This window comes from Microcaecilia unicolor, chromosome 4 (genome assembly GCF_901765095.1).
Source record: "Microcaecilia unicolor chromosome 4, aMicUni1.1, whole genome shotgun sequence".
Taxonomy (NCBI): Eukaryota; Metazoa; Chordata; class Amphibia; order Gymnophiona; family Siphonopidae; genus Microcaecilia; species Microcaecilia unicolor.
The window spans coordinates 89,396,924-89,423,080 of NC_044034.1; the positions used below are offsets into that span (position 1 = coordinate 89,396,924).

A 26,157-nucleotide genomic window follows, 5' to 3' on the forward strand; every position below is an offset into this window, starting at 1 on the left:
AACTAGTGGATTTTCTCCAAGTTCATTTAATAATGGTCTATGGACTTTTCCTTTAGGAAGCCATCCAAACCTTTTTAAAACTGCGCTAAGCTAACCGCCTTTACCACATTCTCTGGCAACTCAAATCCTATCCTTTTATGTTTAACATTGTTCTAAGTATTTGAAAATTGTTGATGAAAAAAATATTTTTAATATAATATATACACAATTGGCATAGATTCTAGAACTAGGGATGTGACAGCAGCCTCTCATTACACATATGGATCAAAACCGATTTCCAGTACTGCTGCCGCCCAAGGATATATTTCCAGAAACTCATCCCTGAAAAAAGTTATTCACTAATTCTACAGCTTATTCCATCAATGTACCTGATAACCGCAACGGAGATTAAAATTTATGAAAATGTGGTTTAGAAATAGTTTCCCTCATCTCACTTCATACAAAATATTATTTTACATGGACATATATAAATAATATCTTCTTTCAGAGTGGTATTCTTTTTATATAAATAATTGTTCCACAGCAGACAGAAAATTGGTTTCAAATTCCTGATCTGAAAACCTGTCCACGGACTGGCGAGCATTCTGCCGGATGCATAATCTCTGTTGTGGAGACAGCGAGAGAATTTGAGCGATGGCTGCAGCATAGCTCTCTTCACTATCTGCCAGAAACCCAGTAGCACTGGCCTGATAAGGCACCACGATATCCAGTTTAGGACCTCCAGAATTGTGGGCCAGGATGATCGTCCCAGCTGCCATGCACTCAACAACACCTGCAGAGAAAGAAGAGAGCACACTGTCTTAAGCAAGTCCCTTCATGAGGAAATTCTTCCGTGGTCACTAAATTGCAGTTTACTTTTTAATTTCCTCCAACCTTAAAAAAACTACTAAAAGAATCTGAGGCCGACCCTTATTGACTGAAACTAAGGACCAAATCAGGGGCGTAGCCAGACTTCGGCGGGAGGGGGGGGTCCAGCGCCGAGGGGAGGGGGCACATTTTAGGCCCCCCCCCCGGCGCCCCTGCAGACACCAACAACTTTGACCCCCCTCTCCCGCCGCCAACCTACCATCGCTGTCTGCTACCTTTGCTGGCGGGGGACCCCAACCCCCGCCAGCCGAAGTCTTCCTTCTTCATTTTGTTTCCGAGTCTGACGTCACAGAAACAGAACGAAGCCTTGCGATCTGCAGGGTTGGGGTCCCCCGCCAGCAAAGGTAGAAGATGGCAATGGCAGCGGGAGGGGGGGATTAAGAGGGTCGTCAGCAGGGGGTCCAGGGCCCTGTGGCCCCATAGGAGCTATGCCCCTGGACCAAATAATCCGCTTCAGTCTTGTACAGACATGCCACAGCTGCTCTGAACTGGATTAAGCCAGTGCTGGTTGTTGATTTCCCCTGAAGTTAACTGTGCTAGCTTTTCCCTCTAAAAGCAAGAAAGACTGACATCCTCCTTACTTGGAAGCCCCTATAAGGTTCAAGTTTGGCTAACTCACCTGCAAGTCATTTGTAACTCTTAATTCCTTATGCACCTGTCCAGTACCCATGTTTTAATAATTCCCAAAATAAATGATGTTTCCATAATTTATGTCTTGACTAGATCGTCCCTGGTTGACGGAGCTTACAATCGCTTACATATTTGTATACAGCAGTGCATTTGACTAGTAAGCACTACAGAAAAAAAAAAGTCTGGCTATACTACTGCTCCTTATTTTTTACAAAGCTCTTTTTTAGGGAAATAGGAAACAAACCACTCCATGCTGTTGTGCCTCATTAAACACTGTAGTCCAATATGAATTAGAGATATCCACAATCAATGCAACTGGATGAAATCTTAATATAATAGTCAAAGAAATTTAAAAAAAAACACAACATTTTACAGAAATATAAACTTGTTATTAATCCACCAATCTATCCACAGCATTGTCCAGCATGAAAAATCCTCATCAACTCTTCCAAAAAGGAGAGACAGAAAGTAGAAATCTCACACACACATATAAAAGTGGATATTCTATAACATTCAAACTGCCATATCAGCTTCAAGGGCTTCTTCAGGGAGCATTATACTAAAACCAACATGAACAAATACAAGCAAAATCAATCAATCCAACCAGTATTGTATATTGCAAATTTATAAAAACTTACGATATCACAAGAGAGCACCGCTCATCCCACATACTGGGGCAACAGGGCAAAGATAATGCACGCACCAGTGATTTTTGCATCTTTGCCCTATTGCCCCAGTATATGGGATGAGTATGGCTGTCTTGTGACATCATAAGATTAATTGTTTTACTGATGGTGTTGACATTGTTGCTTGTATTAGTTTTAGCATGATGCTCCCTGAAGGCCATGGTGTGTGAAACCGGTTGGAGCTGATACGGCAGTTTGAATGTTATGGAACATCCACTTTTCCAAAAAAGTAGAGATAGAAAGACGTCTCACACAAATGTGTAAGAGTTTGTGAGAACTTTTCAGGCTGGAGAGACTTTCCATTGTCTTCAGAGAATCCAGAGATGTGGATTAATAAAGAGTTGTTTATATTTCTCTAAAACATTTTTTTTAAAATTTTGATAGAGTAAAATAAAAATATCACCGCACTGGAAAATAATTACAGCCCTTTCTTGGGTTGTTGGTTTCTATTTTTAATTGCTAGACTATTGCATTTTTGACCTGAATATAAAAACCAGATCAAAACTCCCCAAAAGCAAATTTAAATGAACAGGTGAATGGCAATAAGTAAAAATTAAACAGCCATTAAATTATTTTTAAGAGTATTTTTTTAAACATGAACAAGCCATCATATATTGTGTTTAAGCCAGAAAAGATTTAAGGATCATATATATGTGATTTGGCAAAACTTCCATCATGGCTTAAAGCATCATGTGTAATAGATGACACAAAAGATAACTCTTCACCATACTCACTAAAAGCTGTATTTCAGATTTATGATGAAGATTCCTCACTATGTGTGACTAAATTCTGGCTGACTGCAAGACATACACACTTGAGAAACATTGTCATTCTGATGTCAAAACTGGTTGCTTTGTTCATATAAACCACTCTCTAAAAAAAAAAAAAAAAAAAAAAAAAAAAAATGAATCCACGACCAACATACCAGACTTTGCATGATTCATGTGAACATTAGTCAAATACTAGAGGCTGGTAGTGGAATGTCAACTGCCACATGATATTCATAGAAAAGTTACTTATTTGGGCCCATGGACAAAATCAACCCAAGTGTTTAGGCCTGTCCATACTAATTAAACTTTTTAGTTTTGTATTTTGTTTTGCCTCTAAAAGAATTTCAAAGGATAGTAGATGAAATTTCAAACGTGTTGAGAAACTTTGTTACTTTGTTAACAAAGCTGTTCAATTGAACATTCTGAGGGCTGAAAACAGGATTTTGTTACCCACATGTGCAATGACTATGCATGAGATTTATTTACATGCATAAGAATGATTTATGTATTACAGCTATTTGAAAGCCATGGCTGCTTCAGTTCACAAGGAATGGTATTTAAAACTCCTACAACTCAACTGTAAATGGCTCTCAGTTACTAACTGGCTCAAATAAGATCCCTTGGGACTGTGTCCCCACAGGCAGAAGTATCGGAAGAAGAGAACAGAACACATAAGGGACCATCCACAGCCCCTGCTCAGCTTTCCTCAGTGCTTGTCCAATGCCTTCCTGAATTATGATACCATTCTTTCTGTAAAGAAAGATTTCCTTGGGGTGTAGGCTCAATTTTTCATCCTTACTGAAAGGCCCACCTTTGGAGACTTCTTTCCCTGAAAGAGCCCCCCCCCCCCCCCCATCTGTATTTTTATTTGATATGATTTAGCTGAGTAGGTTTTGACTAGTGATAAAGAGAAAACAAGCAGATAAAAGCAGCACAGCCTTGTGACATCACAGGCCATAGTAGCATAGCAGTTTAAGCAACAGTTTTGGTAGCTGTTTAGATTATTACAAAGTTTGCTATTAAACATAAAGGTAAGAGAACATGGATATTGAATTATGTATGGGAAGTTGTATGCTCATCTCAACTAATGAAACAACAACAAAACCCAACTTGGTTTAGTAGAAATATCTTAGCAATCAAGTTTTACTCCTGCCAGAATTCTGTGCAACTGCAGAACACAGAATTTGCGCAGAATTCCCTAGTCACACAAGATCTGCGCTATGCCTGAGGGGAGCTAGCTAACCAGCTGGTTCCCCCTCCGAGTTCATGGTGCTGGCTGGCCAGCTCCTCTGCTACCCCCCTCTTAGCCCATGGTGCTGGCTGGCTGATTGTCCTGCTGCCTCTCTGAGCCTACCTGAGCACAATTTGGTGGTCTAGTGGCCTCTTTGGGGACAGGAAAGAGCCCCACTCTTTCCTGCCCGCTGCTTCTTCAAAAGGGCTATTTGGAAAAAGTGGGGTTCTTTCCTGCCCTGAACAGGTACTCCCGATGCAGCTCTTCCTCCTCCAGTCCTCCTACCTCACGGGTGAGTGCAGGGGCAGCTGAAAAAAAAATACAGATGGCATATGGGAGCAGGGAGGGGGCTGTAATATACTTGAAGGCCCAAATTAGAAACCCAGGTTGCAGGCAAATATATCTGTAATATCTTATCTTTAGAAATGTGAACATATTAGGGCTTTTCTGATCCGGCCTTGGCACTGCATACAGCGTTTGGAATACCAAGCAACTGCCAACACACTGGCAAAAGGAACAGTGGTGCAGAGCACTATTGCCACTGCTACACTTGCGCCATTTCATTAGGCTGGATGTTTCAGGTAACTCTCTAAATGCTGTTCATTGTATGCATAATGTTCATTCATCTTAATTAACTGACCCTCCCAAAATGTTTTTGTTTTGTTTTGTTTTTTAAAGCCAGGGGGTAAACACTCATAGCACATGAAAAAAAAAAACCCAGACGCCCAAATTTTGATCATCAACAACTCTCAAAATCTAGTAGGCTCATGTGAGATTATATTATCACCTCAGCGGTGACTCGTTTCACAAGGGCCACCTTACCCTTGACTCACCTGCCTCTTCATAGGTTCAATTTTATTTAATATATTTATTCTCAAATGTACTAAGTTTTTTGAGCATATGTTCAAACATGTAGCTTTGTAAAATATCAAAAAGCACTTAGTTTAATGATGATGAATATGCTTTAATCTCCGGACCGTTAGCCAGAATATTCATCATTAAGCCAATACTTAACTGTTAGTGGCAAGATTCGGCCTGCTATCTGATTAAGTACACAGATAAGGCAGTGAAAAGGCTGTTCTAACTTTATCCGCTAAAGGGAAATGGGACTTGATATACTGCCTTTCTGAGGTTTTTGCAACTACATTCAAAGTGGTTTACATATATTCAGGTACTTATTTTGTACCAGGGGCAATGGAGGGTTAAGTGACTTGCCCAGAGTCACAAGGAGCTGCAGTGGGAATTGAACTCAGCTCCCCAGGATCAAAGTCCACTGCACTAACCACTAGGCTACCGTACATTGGTCTGAATATCAGCCGGTACACAGTTAGCTTCCAGGTGACTGCTATAACCTAAGTATTCAATGCCGGTGCCTGGACATAGCCCATCATTGACTAGTTGGGCTCAGTTCAGCCCACTGCTAAGAGGCTTAAAAACCACCGATTACCATGGGCTGAATTATTTATTAAATTTGCAGAAAAATCTCTTATTTTGATTTGCATCATGTAGAAGTTGTGTCTCACATAATTAATCCAGTGATGCCTAAACCTTTGCACAAAACTGTAAATATATACGTCATATCATTGACAAGAGCTGCTTCAACATATATAATCCACTTACCAATCCCAAAATGCTCATTCCACATGGTATGTAGACCAATAGTGGCGTCAGCAAGGTACCTCTTGAGCTCTTCAAAGGGAATGTTTATTTTAAATTCAACACTGACACCCAACTCTTTGCAAAGGTTTTTAAGCTGAGATACCCTCTGCTCATCTTCTTTGTTCCGACAGCCTCCAATTAAGATGAGCTTTATCTGTGCCTTCTGCTTGGCACTCTTCTCATTTAGAAAGGTGCTGAATGCTCGGATCTGCAGGGCATGGTCCTTTTCTGGCCTGAACTGACCCACAGATACAATGGAATGCTCAGTCCGAGACTCCTCATTTAGCTCAATATCAAGGAATGTCTGCACATCACAAGGTGGATATACAATACTAGTGCGATCTCCAGCCTTCCACAGGCACAGAATGTGGTTCAGGGTCCATGTAGAATTGACCATGATGATGTCACTACATGAACCAACCCACCCGTATATGTAAGCAAACATATAATAATAGGCCAGTTTCACTTTGCTAAGAATTGGATGGTTGGTAATGAAAGCAGAATTGTTAAAGCGGACATCTTGATTCCGCACCACAGAGAGCATGTCAGCACTTATGGTGGGATAGTGAATGTAACAACCCACACGGCAGTTTCCCAGATACTTAAAGAGAGGAAGTGTGAAAGCATAGCCCATGGAGTCAATGTATATGTCAGGAATACATTTTACAAGGGCCTCCCAGCCAAGGAAGATGGAACCAAGGCTCTGGCCTAGTAAGGTGAAGTGGGGGTAGAGCTGAGCTTCCACTAGGTAGCGCTTCTCTAGGAAAATGAACTTCACAGGTTGAGTCAGCTTTATATTAAATCTTCTGAATGCACCATTGATAATCTGCTCTCCGGTGACATCTTTATCACCCGTGTAAACAACGTAGGTGGCATCTTTGTACCTGTAAAAGATTAAAGAAGTATGACTGAGGCTCTCCTTTCCACAACAGGAAAACTCAATGGCTGTGGAAACAGAGACCTATTTTCAGGTTGCTAGATTCAACAGGTGAAGCACCAGGAAAGCATGTTTAGTTAAACACTTAAAATATTTGCTATTTTAAATTAAAGCATTTGGATGGATGCCATATAAACCTACAGTTTGGCTGATCCTTTTGGATTCCAAACTTCCATCTTCCTTTGTTACTCACAGTGTTACTCTGACCTTTGGGACATATTTCCATATGCATACTGTTCTGTCATGTAAATGGAAAGCTATATAGAAACCTTCTGAGAAATGATTGAACATTTGGTAAGGTTGTATCTTTCAGTTTTTCACTTTTGTGATTACCAAAGTCAGCTAGTTACAGAACCCTAAAACCAATGCAGTCTGATAGCGCTATAAAAATGATTTATAGTAGTAGCAGTAGGTGTAAATTAAAGAAACTTAATGGCAGAAAAGAAAACAACTTGACAGTGTATTAACAAAACACCAGGTGTATGCCAAAAATTCAGGTTTGCACCTCTCTACCTCTTCTCATATCCTCCTCTACCTCTCACCGTTCTATTATGCCCTACACTATGCTTTTCACTTTTCCACCATCCTCTCCTCTCCATTCCCCCCCCCCTTTTCTCCCTAGCCACCTGCTTCTCAACTGTCCTATATATGAAAACTGTGATATCAGCAGGTGTAGTTAGAGAGGTTTATTAACTCAGCAACCATCTGTAAAGGAGGCAATTAAAACTAAAAAGCACTCGCCGTCTCTTCAGTAACATCACCACATCATCGATCGACATGCCCCACCACTGACTGAAGAATCGAGGAGACCAATGCTTTTTCAATGGCATGGTTATTTTAAATTTACTGAAATCCAATTGTGCATACTTTGGCAATATTCCTGTCAGATGTATAAGTGTAACACCCTGCCTCCTGAAACCCTTGGCGTATTGGTGTGTGCCCTCAAGATATTTGAAATTATCGTTTGTAGTCTGACCGAGTGTTCAGAGTCACTCCGCCAAGGGGGAGGGGGGGGAATACATGAAACTAAGTTGCTCCTTCCAAAAAAAAAAAAAAAAAAAAAGACAGTGAAAGAGAGAAATATAACCAAATTTCTTTTTCAAAGGTTAAGGTAAATATTTCTTTTCTGTAACTCAATCAGGTAAGTATTTAATCTTTCTTAGTAACTTAGTACTAAGTAGTAGCCGCTGCATTGATTTTCTCTCCACTCATGCCATCCTCGATCCGCTCCAATCCGGCTTTTGCCCCCTACACTCGACAGAAACGGCACAAAGGTCTGCAATGACCTGTTCCTCGCCAAATCCAAAGGTCACTACTCCATCCTCATCCTCCTTGACCTATCCGCCACTTTTGACACTGTCAATCACAACCTACTTCTTGACACACTGTCCTCCTTTGGGTTCCAGGGCTCTGTCCTCTCCTGGTTCTCCTCCTATCTCTCCCATCGTATCTTCAGAGTACACTCTCATGGTTCGTCCTCCTTCTCCTCTATCCCGCTCTCTGTTGGAGTTCCTCAAGGCTCTGTCCTTGGGCCCCTTCTTTTTTCAATCTACACCTCTTCCTTAGGCTCCCTGATCTCTTCTCATGGTTTCTACTACCATCTTTATGCTGACGACACCCAGCTTTATCTCTCCACACCAGCAATCACTGCGGAAACCCAGGCCAAGGTATCGGCCTGCTTATCCGACATTGCTGCCTGGATGTCCAACCGCCACCTGAAACTGAACATGGCCAAGACTGAACGTATTGTTTTCCCACCCAAACCCACTTCTGCTCTCCCTTCACTCTCTATCTCAGTTGATAACACCCTCATCGTCCCCGTCTCATCTGCCCGCAACCTCGGTGTCATCTTCGACTCCTCCCTCTCCTTCTCTGCGCATATCCAGCAGATAGCCAAGACCTGTCGCTTCTTCCTCTATAACATTAGCAAAATTCGCCCCTTCCTCTCCGAGCACATCACCCGAACTCTCATCCACTCTCTCATTACCTCTCGCCTTGACTACTGCAACCTACTCCTCACCGGCCTCCCACTTAGCCATCTATCCCCCTTTCAGTCCATTCAGAACTCTGCCGCACGTCTTATCTTCCGCCTTAACCGATCTACTCATATCACTCCTCTCCTCAAGTCACTTCACTGGCTTCCGATCAAATACCGCATACAGTTCAAGCTTCTCCTACTCACCTACAAATGCACTCGATCTGCAGCCCCTCCTTACCTCTCTACCCTCATCTCCCCTTACGTCCCTACCCGTAACCTCCGTTCTCAAGACAAATCCCTCCTTTCAGTACCCTTCTCCACCACCGCCAACTCTAGGCTTCGCCCTTTCTGCCTCGCCTCACCCCATGCTTGGAACAAACTCCCTGAGCCCATACGCCGGGCCCCCTCCCTACCCATCTTCAAATCATTGCTCAAAGCCCACCTCTTCAATGTCGCCTTCGGCACCTAATCACTTCATCTCTTCTCAGGAAATCTCATCTACCCCAACTTGACATTTCGTCCTTTAGATTGTAAGCTCTTCTGAGCAGGGACCATCCTTATTCGTTAATTTGTACAGCGCTGCGTAACCCTAGTAGCGCTCTAGAAATGTTAAGTAGTAGTAATATATTTTTCTTTTTCAAATATTTGAACATAAATTTTGTGTGTGTGCTTATAAATATTTACTTATAGATTTCTTTTTGTTCTCTAACAGGATTAACACAAATACCCCTGAACAACTATCAGATAAGTTTATACTTCTCAACCTTAAAATGTATCAATCACCTACCTTTACAAACCCTCATATTTTTATTTCTTGTATTTAATAAGAATTTGATTCTTTGTGGGGGGGGGTTTTCTCGTATTTACAGGATCCCCTTAAGAGAATCCAGCAGATCTTCAGGTATGGCAATTTTCACAGTTACTTATCTGCAGCAGAACAAAATGTTCCCTAGAGAAGAGTCAAAATGCAGTATTCTTTCTTGTGTGGGGGCCCGTAGTACTCTTCAGGGGTAGATTCACTGTTTTCTTCTTCCTTACTTTACAGTCTTCTTCCTAAACCAATCTTAACCTTACCTCCCTATCACTGTTCACAGAACTACAATATGTGACCTTAGATGGTTAATAAAACTGTGTGGACAATTAAGCTAATTCAAATAAAAGTAATTCAAATATTCCCTTTCTTCCCGGCCTACTCTTTATTTTGGTTTCCCTAAACTAAATTGGCAAAAGAAAGGCTGGAGCAGTCACTCTGTCAACACACCCTTTAATATTTCAACACTCACACTCCTGAACATTTACATCATCCCTATTTCCACCATAGGTTCCATCCAACTCAGCAATCTAAACCCCACTTCCCTAAATTGTAGAACCTCCTTTAATTATCATTAGCATCAGCCTCACCCACCAGACCATTCACCTCATCCAAATCCACACCAACTCTTCCTTAAATTGCCTTTAGGCTTCAGTGTATGTCTCTAACTTACTACTTCCCTGTTTAACTCAGGAATTTCCTTCCAACCACTCTCAAACTGCTTCCTCTTTCTTTCTGTGTCAGACACTCTTATAACACATCCTGTCTTCTCAGCTGCTTCTGCCTCTCTCAGCAACTGATCAGCCCGCCATTGCCTAAGCAACGGAACCTCAGCTGGCACACCTGATGTCTCCTGACCAATGGCAGTGGCTCTATTGAACCCACATTTTTGTTTTTACTGATGCTTAGAATCCTGTCTAGCCCAACTGATTCTCCATTTTGGCCTTTAATTCCTTCATAAAAATGATGAAAAAGAACATTTTTCCAAATATTAAAGTGATTTTTTTTTACACTAAACTGCACCAAACTCGCTAACTCAATCATGTTATCACAATGCCCAAAGAATCATAGTTTTACTTTTTAAATCTAGCCATTTTTAGTGAACACCACACATTTCCTATATAATAATTCTCACCACCAACTTTCTAATGTGTCTGCCTGTGTCTGTGGCTCCTTCGGAGTTGCTGAGCTAGGCTCTGTAGCCAGGCTGACGTTACTCACAGCTGATTCCCAGGCAGGGGGAGGAGTAGGGAAACACGAGGAGCAAGTGGCAGGAAGCGGCGCATCAAACAACGACCCTCCTCTCCCCTGCCCCCCCCTCCAGCCACCCATGTCCTGCGACCCTCCGCTCCCCCTGCCCCGCGACCCTCCTCTCCCCCTGCCCCCCTTCCAGCCACCCATGTCCAACGACCCTCCTCTCCCCTGCCCCCCCTGCAGCCACCCATGTCCTGCGACCCTCCTCTCCCCCTGCAGCCACCCATGTCCAGCGACCCTACTCTCCCACTGCCCTCCCTCCAGCCACCCATGTCCAACGATCCTGCTCTCTCACCTGCCCCTCCTTCATCCACCCAGGTTGTGTAACCAATTCTTCGGGGCAGGCAGGAAAGATCCCCGGTCCTGCCTGCCCGCTGCTGACGCTCCCCCACTGCCGGATCGCTGTTCAAAATGGCCACCGAGACTTCTGCTGAAGTCTTGGAGGCTGCCCTTGTAAGTATTGGCGGCCATTTTGAACAGCGATCCGGCAGTGGGGGAGCGTCAGCACCAGCGCCAGCAGCGGGCAGGCAGGACCGGGGATCTTTCCTGCCTGCCCCGAAGAATTGGTTACACAACCTGGGTGGATGAAGGAGGGACAGGTGAGAGAGCAGGGTCGTTGGACATGGGTGGCTGGAGGGGGGGCAGGGGGGAGAGTAGGGTCGCTGGACATGGGTGGCTGCAGGGGGGGCCAGGGGGAGAGGAGGGTCGCAGGACATGGGTGGCTGGAGGGGGGGGGGCAGGGGAGAGGAGGGTCATTGTTTGATGCACCGCTCCCTGCCACTTGCTCCGCGTGTTTCCCTACTCCTCCCCCTGCCTGGGAATCAGCTGTGAGTGACGTCAGCCTGGGTGGCTGGAGGGGGGGCAGGGGAGAGGAGGGTCGCTGGACATGGGTGACTGGAGGGAGGGGGTGAGGGGGTTCTGAGACCAGAGAGGTGGGGGTGGAAGGGGGGCCTCAAACCATAAAGAGGGGGGAGGGGCACACACTCACTCACTGTCTCTCACATACACTGACACACTCTCTGTCTATCACACTCACTCTCTCTCTCTCAAACATACACTCCAAGGAAAACCTTGCTAGCGCCCATTTCATTTCTGACAGAAACGGGCCTTTTTTACTAGTTAATCAATAAAACCCCTTTAAAAATTCCTAAATCAATCCAAACATCCATTAAGAATTAAGTTAACCCTTTGAACTCACTCCATCGAATGTTTGACTTTAAACCCCAGTGACTACCCATTTTAAGCCCCCCTTGAAAAACTACAACTATCTTTTTCCCAAATTTTAACCCCCTCCCCAGTCAATGTTAGGAGACCATCAAAACTCCATAATTACAAAAAAATTGGAAATTTCATTAACCCCTTCCTTTTTATTAATATACGTCCCAAGGTCCACTATTTAAAATTAAACCAAATAAATTTTTGGGCCACCAGACCCCTTACCTGACTCCCTAGAGTCCCCTGACCTGGCAACCACCGTTGGTTCCGGTCCCAAAGGTCCTTAGCAAAAATTGGGACCAAAAATTAAAATAAAATAAAAACCACGAAAATCCCTGAAACTCCAGCTGGGCAGCTCCAAAAATCGAGGCCCAGGCTTCAGCGAGGCCCAACCGGAGCTCCAGGGATAGACTGAGCATTTGCAAACTTTGCACTCACTCAGTCACCCCTCCCTCCCGGCAGGCTAGGCTGAAAACCGGCCAATTTCCTGCTGGGTACCAGTCTGAACAACGTCATTCGCAGCCAGTGTGCCTTCGCGGCTGGACGCGTTTTGACAACGCTCCAACTCCGGAGCGTCCCAGGCCCCCTGACCACCAATGCCAGCTGCGGACTGGCCCAAAAATGGGCCTGAAGAGGCCCAGACCGTCCAGGCAGAAATGAAACAGCCCCGAACATCCGGAACAGCCCTCGAGCCCCCCCCCCCCCAAAAGACAGCTCTGGCCACCGAAGCACCCCTGCCACCCAAAACCACCTGAGATGGCCCGAAGTGGCCATAAGGAAATCTGGAGCCCAGGTACGTTTTCATTTACCCTAAAATAAATATTAACCCTTAGGGTTACATTAGGTCACCAAGGCATCCTTCTTTCTTCACAGTGATTTCACTAAGCTGAATTCTGCATTATAATCCAAGAATCTGCAGTCTTGTTGCAGCTGACCAAACTTGACCTCAGAGCAGCAAGGGAGGCAGAGAAATGGAGCAAATGCAGTCAATATTTCAGCAATTATGAACAGCACCAATACAGCAAATGCATAAGAACATAAATGTTGCCATCAGTGGCGTAGCCAGACAGCCAATTTTGGGTGGGGACAACAGTTTCTATCAGCCTCCACCCTTCCCGGCACCTTCCAACTCAAAATATAAAATACTTTATCTAATGAGGATCCCCAAGGTCTGTCAGCTGAAGACTTCCTCTGAAAGTGGCCAGAACATCCTTGTACCAAGCTTGGCAGGCAGCAGAAACATCCATGAGCCACTGATGCCAGCATCTCAAACATGCTTAGTCGATGGTGGCTCAATGATGCTGCTGCCAACTGCAGAGCTTGGTAGAAAAAAAAAAAAAAAAAAAGAGTTCTTCCTGTCTTTGGAGGTCCACAGCTGGTGATGCTTGGGGGATCCCTACTAGCTACAGCAAGGGTCAGGGCCGGTGTTAAGACATGTTAGGGCCCAGGTCAGAAAATAAAGGAGGCGGGACCCTCTGATCATCTCTCCTCCCTGCCTCCCCTCTGATCTCCCCACCTGCCAGTACTATCCCATCGACATACTCTCATCAAATACCGAACAAGGGATCACAAATTAGAAAAATAAAATACATAGACAAAAATTGAACTGGGAACCCCAAGAAGTTAAACAGCATGTACTATAACTGTGGAGAAATAAAAAGGGAAATGCATTTCCTTTTCTAGTGAACACAATACAAAAGACATTTGCTATGTATATTTCCTAAAGCTAACATATTTCAGTTAATAAATTAAAAATACAATGCTTTTGTCTACCTTTGTTGTCGAAACATTTTATTTTTTCCATCATGTTGGTTCCAGTTTCTCTTTTCCCGTCTGTTCTCTGCTAATCCTCCTTCAAGCAGTTGCTGTCCATTTGTCTTTTCTCCTCTCTCCTGTCTTGTTCCATTCCTAACTACACCTGGCTCTGAAATATTGGTCTTTTCTTTGTGGCTCTTTCTTCAATGCCTCTCTGTTCACTCGAATTTCACCCTCTCTCACCCTTCTCTTTTATACTTTTCAGCCAACTATCAAATTCTATATCCTACTCTCAGTCATTAGCTCTCCCATTCCCCATCTCACTCCTTCCACAGCCTTCCATCCCATTTTATCTTTAATCTACTCCCTATTAACACCTATTTAGTTGGCAGTAAGGGCTCATGTGCTAATCGTGCCTACTCCATGCCTCTCATGTAAAAAACAATTTCTATTTTCTAGCGCAAGGATTGGCGCATGCTGATCACAGCAATACAGCAGGACACCTCAGTGTGCCCCACGGTGGTGTTTTGCTGTGCAGCAGCCCTACTGCCCTTCAGTAAAAAGGCCCCTACAACAGATTTCATGCTGCTTATCCTAGAAATAAGCAATTCCAACCTCACTCATTCTTCCTACCCAAGTGAGATTTCTCTTTCTTCTGCCACTACACAGCAGCATGTAGTAGCAGTAGCATACTGCATAAACTACATAGCAGTATACAGAAATAAAGTTTAAAATAAAAAGTAGAATGCTTTATTTCTGTATACTTTGCTACCTAAAGAGGAAGAGCACTGGTCAGGGCTTTTTACCTAATGAGGTGTGGGCTGATGATGCTCATAACAAAAGCTGGAACGGTTCAAAGTGCTATGAAATGGGTGTCAAAGTATTCTCTGACTGCAGGTAGGGGATGCAAGGGCTCCCGAGTATTCAGCCAATATTTCTAAAGAATATGTGCACTATATACTTGTATAATCAGAGGGGACTGGAGCTGATGACCTGCTCTAAAATGGATAAATCCAAATACTTTGTCATTTGCATTACAGAATGCCCAAGGGAATGCTGCGATTTGATTCTCCAGTTCATTACTGCTGCCTGTGCCAGGTTCATCCAGGACTTTTGCTTTAGAGGTGGAGGTAAACAACCATATCCCAGGGACAGGATATGCCTGATGTTGGATTGCCCAACAACAACCTCGTGTGTCACGAAGATTAACACAGTGAAGACCGTCAAGACACAGGACTGGAGAGCTCAGGGAACCGGCATAAGCTCACAGAGCCTTTACCTCTGGGTTATCAATTCTAATCCAGATCAGGCTGTCAGTGTTTGAAAGTCATTGCCATCTGGATGCCACTGGATGGTTTAAGTGAAGTGAATGGGGAGATCTCAGTCTAGGTTCCAGGGGAAGAGAACTGCACTAACTGGCATTCTTGCTGCTGTCTCAGACAAGGCACACAGAGGTTAGATTACCTGCTCAGTCCTGGAGCAGAAGCACACTGGGACAGTAGTAAGGGAAAGTATGTGCTCTTTCAGGCTGCACCAAAGAGGGCTCTGATTTCCAGTATTGTCAATCTGGCTCCTTTCACAAGCACTAAATTCAATAGAAACTGTCAAATGTCCCATCACCACTGGGCCATATGCTCTTTGTCTTTATATGCAGATCTTGTGACTTTTTTCATTTATACAGTATGCTACACTCACCTAAACCATCCAGTGGCATCCAGATAGCAATGACTTTCAAACACTGACAGCCTGATCTGGATTAGAATTGATAACCCAGAGGTAAAGGCTCTGTGAGCTTGTGCCGCTCTCCTGAGCCATATGAAAAAGTGTCAAAAAGAATTAGATAGTCCGAATCCTCCCCAGCCTCCCCCTCCCCTTGGTATCGTGAACTAAAGTGGGTAGATACCTTTTCTGAAGGGCTCGTAATGCACACCACAGCACTCTCTCCCCTCCACCACCAGCGTCGCAGTATGGATGGAAGAAAGCAACCACTAATGGCCTTTTGCCATCTTTTGTTGTGGCTTTAGACTGTTCTTTCTTCTTCTGTTTTAGCCACAGTTGAATGCCCCAGATTAAGAAAAGACAAACAGCTGTACATACTACTAGTCCTGGGATGAACAAAGAAACCAGCAGCCTAAAACAGAAAGAAAAGGAAATGTATAGTTACTTCATATATTGTGTAAGTCTTCAAAACAAATAATAAAACACCCATAAACAAAGGTAGATTTTGTAATAACTTCAAAATACAGAGGTTTTGTCCATTTACTCCAGTCATCTACCAATTTCTCCATTTCTATATTCAGTTAAACTGATTCAAAATCCAGTTACAGCACAGTCTTGGTTATCTGACATAAACGGGATCGACCTGGTGTTGGATATGTGAAAAGTCAGATAATATGGAAAACAATACATAAACCCTTCAAACAACACATAAAGGAATACAGTTCCTGATTTTGAAAACTTCTTCTAAAACAAAATTTTTTTTAACAGAAATAAATGTGATGATATCACGGGGGGGGGGAGGTCTGTTGAATACACCGGATGGTCGGATTAGCAAAGGTCAGATAATTGAGATGTATTATCTGAGACACCATTTAGATTGTAAACCTTCTGGGCCAGAAAAATACCTACTGTATCCAAATGTAACTGACCTCAAGCTCAAGTTTCAAGAAGGGTGTGTTCAACTTCTGAATAAAATGCCAAGAAATTGCACCAAAAGAGACTTCCACAGACAGATATATTGAATTGGGAACAATGCAATATATGGAATATCTTTTCCCCATTAACCTAAAGTGGGCACTTCCAGCAATCCAAAATGCATTGCTTTTTCTAACTACAAAAATAAAGATCCTTCCTTGATACAACCCTGGTTTAATATTTACACTTCTAGGAAAACACAGTAATGTTCTAAAAATAAGAAGGCTATTTCTAAATGCCCAGGAAGATATTCTTTAACATAATAGATAATTGTTGGCCAGACATGAGAACATATGAAATGATACATTAGATCTACAAATGACAACTATGGTATTTAGCTTTTGATGGTTAAAGTACCACACAATCTCTTTGTACAGTTTATCTTAATACTTTATGATGGTTTCATACAAGGCAGGAGAAGATCCCGATACCATTATGAATACAAATGCAGATTTAAGGATCTCTCCTAGAGCTTCTGTACTCTGCAGCAGATGAAAGCAGTAATGGACTCAAGGTGAGCATCCACTAACTTCACAGACACCTGACTCAGTTAGGAATTACATCACAGGTATCCTGAACAGTAAAGGAATGGTGGATGTGTAGGACACCTGGACCTTTACATAGTAACATAGTAAAAATAAATGCAGGAAAAACACGATTCTTGCACTCTGGTTAGATAAGCATTTAAATTAGGCAACTTCAGGCCTTTGCCATCTTACACTATGATGCCCACATAGAAGGGGTAGCCTACCGGTTGAAGCAGTGGGCTAAGACAAGGAAAACCAGTTCAAATTCCACTGATGCTCCTTGTGACCTTGGGCAAACCACTTAATCCTCCACTACCTCAGCTACAAAATTAAGGGTAAAGATTCAGAATGATTTAACTAGGCAGGGAAGGCTGCTGCTTGTTTGACTCATGATGGGTAGGCCATCTCAGAGTTTCAGCCGCACTTACCCATACCAGTGATATTCAGTACCGGTGGCCTGAATAGCTAACTGGATATAGAGAACTGCAGTGGGGGTACAAATTCTGCCACTTAGCTATGCGGATATGCACTAAATATCAGCTGTACCCACATAATTTCTTGGCATCGTCAAAGGCCGAATACTGAACATCCCTGTCTAAATTAGTTGGCTGGTATCAGCATTTAAAGAAATGCTGACAGTCACCTGTTGAATATTAACCTATTAGATTGTAAGTAATCCTTCTAGGTAGGGTTACCATACGCTCGGTTTTACCCGGACATGTCCTCTTTTTTAAGACACGGCTAGTCATCCGAGCGGGTTTTGCCAGCCTGCCTATTTGTCCGGATTTGTGGCTGGGCGGACAGGTAGGCGGGCATGCTATCCTCCCCTCCTTTACCTTAGTGTGGTGCCCTGGTGATCCAGTGGCCTCTTTGGGGCAGAAAAGAGCCCCCTCTTTTCTGCCCGGCACGTCTGCAGACTATCTTGCTCCCGGCGCCGCTTCAAAATGGCTGCCAAGAGTTCAAGCAGTGACCTGAAGAGACTTCCGCAGAAGAGGGGGCTCTTTCCTGCTCCAAAGAGGCCACTAGACCACCAGGACACTACAAGGCACTACAATAAAATATAGGAGAGGAGTAGTGAATGGAATCATGTGGGTGGAGGGAGGCTAGAAAACTGGGGTGAGGATCTGCATGGGTGGAGAGAGAGGGACTCTGACTTTCTTTGAGGGGTCAAAGTGACAGGGGCAGGGGTGTGACATGGGTGGGGAACGTGCCCTCTTTTTCCATAGGGCAAATAAAGTAACCCTACTTCTAAGGATAGGAATACCTACTGTACCTGCCAACTGAACATAACTCGCTTTAAATCCAAACCCCCTTTGCCTTTACAAGACCAAACGCGAAATGCAAAACCCATTCCTGTCACTTACAAGAATAAACCCGCCAAACGCCACAGCAGCTGCTCACGTAAGCCGATCCGTGAAGGTACCCAGAAGCCTCGTGTGGGCTGCTGGAGTCACACACTCAAGGCCCTCGCCTGTCAAACCCCACACTTACCTCAACAAGGAACACAAGCACATCGCCATCTTTGACAACAATGCTTAACCTTTGTCCCAGGAAGTGATTCATTAGAGCCGGTAACTCACACCGAAGGAGGTTTCCTCCTTGCTCACACCTCTCACGCTGCCTATAGCGTCGGAATCTAACCTCTTTGGTAGGAACCTCATTCACACCAAGGAAGTTTAATAAACTTCCTTTTCATTCACACCAAGGCCTGAGGACGGAGTTAAAGTGATGACGTCACGCGCACCGCAGTCTCAGCATCCTGCCGATTGGCTGCATCCGTTACCTTGGCAAGTGGGCGTGTTTGTCTACTCCAGGGCGAAGTGCGGTTGGTTGAAGAACGAACCAATGAGGTGCTTGAGCCTTTGCAAATTGCAATTATTGTAAGTAATCAATAGAAATCAAACAAAATAAAACATGGAAAAGAAAATAAGATGATACCTTTTTTTATTGGACATAACTTAATACAATTCTTGATTAGCTTTCGAAGGTTGCCCTTCTTCGACGAAGGGCAACCTTCGAAAGCTAATCAAGAATTGTATTAAGTTATGTCCAATAAAAAAAGGTATCATCTTATTTTCTTTTCCTTGTTTTATTTTGTTTGATTTCTATTGATTACCTCTAAAAGTGGACTAACACGGCTACCACACCTCTCTACAATTATTATAAGAATCTTTTGTGAGAGAGAGGTTGGCGTGTTCTTTGTGCGCGCATCTTTGTGAAGGTGTTATGTGGCGTGGATCCAACCTTTAATCACAAGTGCCAGCGGCTACTGTAGTTTATGTGCATGTTCTGGGTAGCAACTGAAATGTGCTGCACTTTTTTGAACGATGGTAATATTTTAAATTTTTGGATTACAACACGGTAAAATCAAGCGTCCAAATAAAGAATGTATCTAAAATGCAACATAGCATGAGAAAAGACAACACAACAGGCATTCTACAAAGGCAGCAAATAAATCTGAAAATATATTGGAAAAAGAGAATATAAACAATGTATACACCTAAAACATCATAGGAGAATTTTAGAGAAGGGGATGAAGGGGGGGGGGGGGGGGGGGGGGGAAAGACCTGCATTTAGGCTAGGAAAGATCATGACTTGATGTTGCTTGGCTCTGGTTCAATCGAGTCCAGAGTCCATGCTCTGCTGAGTGACTACCCTCATGTTACAGAAGCAACAGTACAGTCGGTAGCTGCGACAGCAGGGAAGCTAACGGTAAAATTCATCTACTTTCCTATCATCTTTTAAGTATAGAATAGGCAGCAGAATGGGGTATCAGTTTACTCAACGTAGCAATATCATCAGAGAGAGAGAAAGTTGGGGCTGGATATTGATTGGTTTGGCCCCTCCAACCAAAAAGTTCTGCTGCTCCTGAAATACCGTACGTTTAGATTAAAATTTTACTTCAAATCGAATTGCGCTATTTGAACTGCGTCCTTTGAGTAATGAGCATAAGGTGGTCAGATAGCTTCATGTCATAAGGGGCATGCTGAGCCACACCTGGTATAAACCAATTGCACTGTATGTACATGGAATATCTATTCACATTAGACAAGGAGGTAGCTGGGGGGGATTGATAGCTTTCTGCTTTTCAAACTCTGGTGAAGGATTTCAGTTTGGTTTATTTAGCTTTGAAAGAGTAGTTCGGTTTTATACTCAGAATCCTAGCAGGATCCTTCTGAAGTTTATTGACCAGGGGCAATGGAACATCTTTTTGGTTGGAGAGTCCAAATAAACCAATTTTCAGCCCAACATTCAAGCTGTTTAGATGCTTTGCTGATCCTCTATTGGGTAAAATATTGGTGGGGTATTGGCTTCAGTAGCCCACCCGACCCATTCTGCTACCTATGTTGACTTGAGTGTGAGTTGGAACAGGAGTTATAATAATAGAGGTCATTGTACTTTGAAGGTCAAAGTTTGAACTGCCTGTTGTGAAGCAATACTTGTAAATCAATTTACTTGATTGGTTTCAGTGTGATCAAGATTTTAGGTTCTTTTTTTTTCTGTGTAGGTGAGGGTTCAGGAAAAGAAAGGGGGGTAGGGAGCAGCAATTGATTTTCATCTGCCCCTGAGCTAGAACTTGGTGGTGTTTCAAATAGAACTAAGAAGTAGTGTCAATTGATAACTATTATATATGTAATACAAGTCAGTTTTACATACAATATGTTTAAAATTATTATTTTCAAAGCAACATATTACAATCTCTACACTGGAATATATTGCCTTTTATTTCTGTTTTTCTCTGAGCATATATTTGACATTTTACAGTTCTCTTTCTTTCCTCTCCTAACTAGAGAGTTGCACAGGACGGGACAGAAAGCTAACCTGTCCCTGCTGGAATCTGACCCGTCCCCACTGGTCCACACAAATAATCTCCATCTTTTAGGTTCTTTTTTTTTCTCTCCTTGTTTGTTAAATCGCTTTGAACCTCTGCTTAGAGGGAGTTAGCAGTATACATGAAATACGTCACATCACATCCCCACCTGAACCCATAACCTTCAACAGTACTATTTTTTAAAGATTTTTTGAGTGTTAATGAAAATACAAACACAAACATATGCCACTGACAAGATGGTACTCTGGGGTTTGTTCTGTTAAGTCATCTGCTACATTGAACCAGGGGCTGTAATAGTACCATTTCTCCAGCAGCTTGGAGAAACTCAAAACTGCATCCTGTCCATGGCATGCAGCATCTACTCTTCCCTGAGTAGGGAAAAAAGTTATTCAGGTCCATGTCATACAAAATCTTAATTTGCTGTTCTTCTCCATAGAGGGAAGGAGCAGCACTACAGAAAAGTCGCTTTTCATACTTTATTTAGGAAGTTTTGTTTGCAAAGCAAACAAGGCCTTTTTGCAACTTTGTTAGGCCTGATGTGGGTCACGAAAAGGGGGATGGGGAGTAGCATGAGTAGTCTCAGTCAGAAGATCCCATGCAAGAGGAATAAGTATGATTCCAGTTGCAACAAATTGTAGAGATTATCTCCCAGGTGCAAGCACAGTAGCTTTCAATGCTTTTGAATAAGCTATGGGACACACCTTGATTTTTCGCCCTGGAGGAGGAATAGGAGGAACAGTCCAGTTTACTCTTGGCCAATAAGAAACCTAGACAGAAGGGTACAATCAGAGAAAGGTATACTAAGAGGCAGAGCTTTTAGGGGCCACCTTCCCTAGATAGAGGAAGAGGAGAGGAAGCTTCCAGAAGACACCGAGATGGTGTGGGAGGAGGAGAAGGAAGAGGAGGTGGAAGAAGAAGAAAAACTACTAATGGATACTACTTTTGGACAGTACTGCAGAGCATGATTCTTTCTAAATTAGATTATTGTAATTCGTTATACCTTGGTATGCCATCATCAAGTTTGCAGTCTCCACAAGTGGTTCAAAATGGTGCTGCACAATTGTACTCCGGAGCTTCAAGATATCACCACATATTTAGCCAAATTACGGTGGCTACCAGTTGAGCATTTTTTTTTAATTTGGCCCCATACCTATAGAACAACTTACCACCTAACATTAGAGCAGAACTTTCTCTTTCCTGGTTTAAGTCATTACTGAAGGCCCACTACTTTCAATAGCCTTCAGCATTTCTCCTGATTAGCCTTGCAGCCTTTGGCTGATGTGGGACTGCCAAGTATTGCCTTTAGTGCTGTATGACTCTGCTTGGTATGAATGCATTCTTCCTATTATTATTATTATAGTTCCTTTCTTTATCTGAATGGATCTTATCCTTGTGAGGGGGTTTATAGAACACTGTCCCTCACCCTTTAGAATAGTCTCTCAGGTAGTCTGAGCCACCTTAAAACCACTAGTCCCGCCCAGGGACGAAGTGAGATGAGAGTGGTGGAGCCAAAAGGACAGGAACCAGGAAGTATAAAAGGCAGGGCCAGAGTGGGGTTAAGGATGCCCAGGGAAGGAAGAACTGTAGCCCCAGCATACGCCTTTACAACATGCATATAAATACTGTGACCAATCTGTATTTAAATCAAAAGGAGGCCAACCTTTTGATTTGAAGACTTGGAAGCCTTGTTCTGAGGTATAGCTAGAGCCAGACATGGAAGCATAGAGAGAGAGGTTTACAGACTTTTTTGGGGGCTTGGCTAGGGTTACCATATGGCTCCAGAAAAAGGAGGACGGATTGAGCCAGCCGGGTTTTACTTCCATTGCTTTCCATTGAAAGCAATGGAAGTAAAACCCGGCTGGCGCAATTGCTTTCCATTGAAAGCAATGGAAGTAAAACCCGGCTGGCTCAATCCGTCCTCCTTTTTCTGGAGCCATATGGTAACCCTAGGCTTGGCATAGGGTTACCATTTTTTGTCCTCATAAAAAGAGGACACTTGCCCCGCCCCTTTCACACCCCCTGCCCCACCCCTTTCATGTCCTGCCCCGCCCCTTTCACGCACTCACCCCGCCCCTGATGCATATTGCCCTCCCCCAGTCACCCCCTCCTCCCCATCACCTTCCCTCCCCCGTCATCTCCACTCCCCCCACCCCCGTCACCTCCCCTCCCCCTTCCTCTACTATCCCTGGTGGTCTAGAGGTACCTCCTCGGGGCAGGAAAGAGCCCCCTCTTTCCTGCCTGGAGCTCTGCTGCAGGCTGCACTGCTTCCGGTGAGTCCAGCTCTTGGCGTTTCAAAATGGCCGTCGAGAGTTGAAGTCTCGCGAGGCTGCTTCAACTCTCAGCGGCCATTTTGAAACGCTGAGAGCCAGACTCACAGTATGCAGGGCAGCTAGCAGCAGCGCTCCGGGCAGGAAAGAGGGGGCTCTTTCCTGCCCCGAAGACGAAGAGGTACCTCTAGACCACCAGGGATAGTAGAGTAGAGTAGGGGAGAGGAGTCCCGAGCCAACCAGCCAGCTCGTTTGTCCAGAAATCCGGACAAATGGGCAGGCTGGCCAAATCCGTCCGGATGCCCAGACATGTCCTCAAAAAGAGGACATGTCTGGGTAAATCCGGACGTATGGTAACCCTAGCTTGGCAGTCACATGCCACAGACTGTGGTTTAGCCCTGTCAGCCACAGGCCCATGTTGAGAATTCTCATAGAATTAGAGACTTTATCTGAGCTGTGAAATAACAGGCAAAGTGCTTGCCTTATTTTTCAACCTTGTCTGGCTGTGTTATTTTGAAGGCCTACCCTCAACCCTCGCTCACAGTATCGCATGTGGTGTCAGGAGTGGGATTTGGAGCTTATTCTGCCCAAGAAAGCTAGATCCTTGACCTCTGGGACTCTGGGCCTATTGAAGATACCACGCCGGGACATCAGGCAAAAGGGGTTATCCCTGCCCTAGTTAGGGGGGAATGTATAGTTAGTGCCAAACAGGAGGTTTTATTTTTGTTTTCCTCATGCAGTGTGCATTTCTGGGCGAGGCTGCTACAGGAACACATGGAAAGGCTATCCAGGCCCTAGGGTAAGGCCAGCAGTAGCTGCAGCAAATAGTCCTTTCACACTGACTTTGACGCCTGGCTTTCCTTCTTTCTTGAACCTTCATCTCCTTCTCTTATTCTTGGGGATTTAACATTCGTGCTAATGATCCCTCTGACTCTTATCTTCTCAGTTTCTCGCTGTAACATCCTCTTTCAATCTTTAACTGTGTTCCACTATCCCCACTCACCAGAATGGCCACTGCCTTGATCTTATCTTATCTTCTTCTCAAACTGCTCACTCTCCAGTTTCTGTGTGTCAGCTCTTCCCCTCTCTGACCATCATCTGATAACTTTCACACTTAAACACCCTCTTCCCCAGTCCAATCCAATCTCAACCAATACATTTAGGAATCTTCAGGGTATTGACCCTACCACTCTGTCCTCCAGTGTTTCAAATCTCTGTTACCCAAGTCTGTCAATGAGGCTGTCTCAGAGTTTCAGCTGCATTTACCCATACCAGTGATACTCAGTACCGGTGGCCTGCATAGCTAACTGGATATAGAGGACTGCAGTGGGGGTACAAATTCTGCCAGTTAGCTATGTGGGGGCGTAGCCAGACTTCGGTGGGAGGGGAGTCTAGAACCCGAGGTGAGGGGGCACATTTTAGCCCCCCCCCCATCGCCGCTGACCCCCCCCTCCACTTTCCTCCCCTTTTGATCCCCCCTTCCCGCCGTTACCAACCCTCCCCCACCGTCAGGTACCCAGCTGAAGTCCTCTTCAGCGCCGGGTTCCGGGCCGGCATATTGCTGCAGCTGATCTGGAAGGATTCTGTTCTGAGTGAGTCGTCCTGCACATTCGTATGTGCGCACATAGGAACGTGCAGGATGACTTACTCAGAACAGAAATTCAATGCCAGATACTGCCCGGCATTGAATTTCTGGTTTGCCGCCTACTGTGGGAGGCAGCCCAGCTAACTCCCGTGGTCTGAATATTGGCTCCAGTGTCTTTTTGGACTTATCAACTAGGCATTCTGTTATGAAATCAAGCCCATGATGGGAATGTGGAGGGTAATTGTACAATGGGTTACCTATGCAAGAAGTCCAAAAAGAAACTTATTTTATAAAGATAACATAGATGCCTATTTGCCTTTCAACTTTAGGCTTTTAGAAGCAGCTCCTGTAGCGTGTAAATGCCCAAACACACATCTATACCTGCTTCAGAGCAGGCTAAGTGTATACCCTTACCCTATGCTTGTACTTGTATATTTTAAGAAATTCATGGGTACATCACAATTCTGTCCCTGCTCTGCCCAAACTAATCCCTCAGAAACCCCTACACTCAGGATACTTATTTTAGAAGCTCTATTTGTGTTTTGGACACCTGAAAACCGATATTTAATAGACTTTCATATTGCATGGATGTCAAGTATGCCCATATGGTACAGGGGAGTGGTCTGGGATGTTTTGGGCAGGACTAGGGAGGGGTCAAAAATGGACATCTAGCTCTGATTGTAGAAGGGGAAGGGATGTCTATGTTCAAAAAGATGGACGTCTATAATTAGACCTGGTACCTGGAACATCCAGGTTACAGAAAGGTGCTCTGATTGAGCAGTTCTCCACAGAATGTTGATAAATGAAGTCACAATAGGTATTTTTATGTCCCTGGAGCATTCACAACTAACAAAAATAAAGAAACAGATCTTAGAAAAAGCTGCAGTGGGACTTGAACAGTCAACCGCTGGATTTCTGCTTTGGCTTTTAGTTGGCTGTTTTAACCATTAAGCTATTCTTCCACATGGTTACTTGAGTTTCCATTTTATAATATGGATGTTCCTCTGCTGCCACACAGACATTTGCGTCCCTCATTTTACCCCAGTCATAATTTGGACATTTCAGTTTGTAAAATTATGCTCATGCTGGATGTTTCCAGCACTTGGATGTCCATCTCACATGTATTTTAAAACAAGTTGTATCCTGTACCAAAATACATGTGAGATAGAGGTCCATTTTTGAAGCACTGATTGGCACATCCACATTCTGAGTTGGACGTCCTTTCTAAAAATGTCCCTCTCAGTGTGCTTATAAATACATGCTGTCTTGTTTGTTTATATGCTCGTATACCATGGGTAACTTTACAAACGGCCTTTTCCACATGTAAGACCGCCTTTACTTGTGAACAAATCTTTATGAAATTATTCCCTTGGGTTACTGTTATGTTTTTGCTTGTAATTTTATTTTGCTGTGTTCTGTTTGAATTTCTCTTGCTCCTCTGTCACTGACTCAGAGACTG

At 43.8% G+C, this 26,157-nt stretch overlaps 2 protein-coding genes across 4 annotated transcripts in view; one reads left to right on the plus strand and one right to left on the minus strand.

Annotated features, from left to right (window-relative positions):
* Nucleotides 1-87: 87 nt before the first annotated feature.
* ALG11 (ALG11 alpha-1,2-mannosyltransferase) lies at nucleotides 88-18,754 on the minus strand. 3 transcript variants are annotated; one of them, XM_030200440.1, is made up of 4 exons: nucleotides 18,506-18,753; nucleotides 15,697-15,924; nucleotides 5,805-6,727; nucleotides 88-772 (listed from the first exon to the last, which is right to left on the minus strand). In XM_030200440.1, the coding sequence occupies exons 1-4, from the start codon at nucleotides 18,532-18,534 to the stop codon at nucleotides 501-503; spliced, it is 1,452 nt and encodes a 483-aa protein (XP_030056300.1). In that variant the 5' UTR covers nucleotides 18,535-18,753; the 3' UTR covers nucleotides 88-500. The 3 variants fall into 3 exon arrangements, with proteins under 3 accessions (XP_030056300.1, XP_030056302.1, XP_030056301.1); XM_030200441.1 differs by lacking the exon at nucleotides 88-772 and adding an exon at nucleotides 2,896-3,056 and having other exon boundaries at nucleotides 18,506-18,754; XM_030200442.1 differs by lacking the exons at nucleotides 15,697-15,924; nucleotides 18,506-18,753 and adding an exon at nucleotides 13,812-14,082.
* Nucleotides 18,755-19,689: 935 nt separating this feature from the next.
* ATP7B (ATPase copper transporting beta) overlaps nucleotides 19,690-26,157 on the plus strand; it is a 170,116-nt gene continuing 163,648 nt past the window's right edge. The window contains exon 1 of the mRNA XM_030200444.1: nucleotides 19,690-19,726. The gene's annotated coding sequence lies outside the window, so the exon portion shown is untranslated. The remainder of the gene's footprint in view (nucleotides 19,727-26,157) is intronic.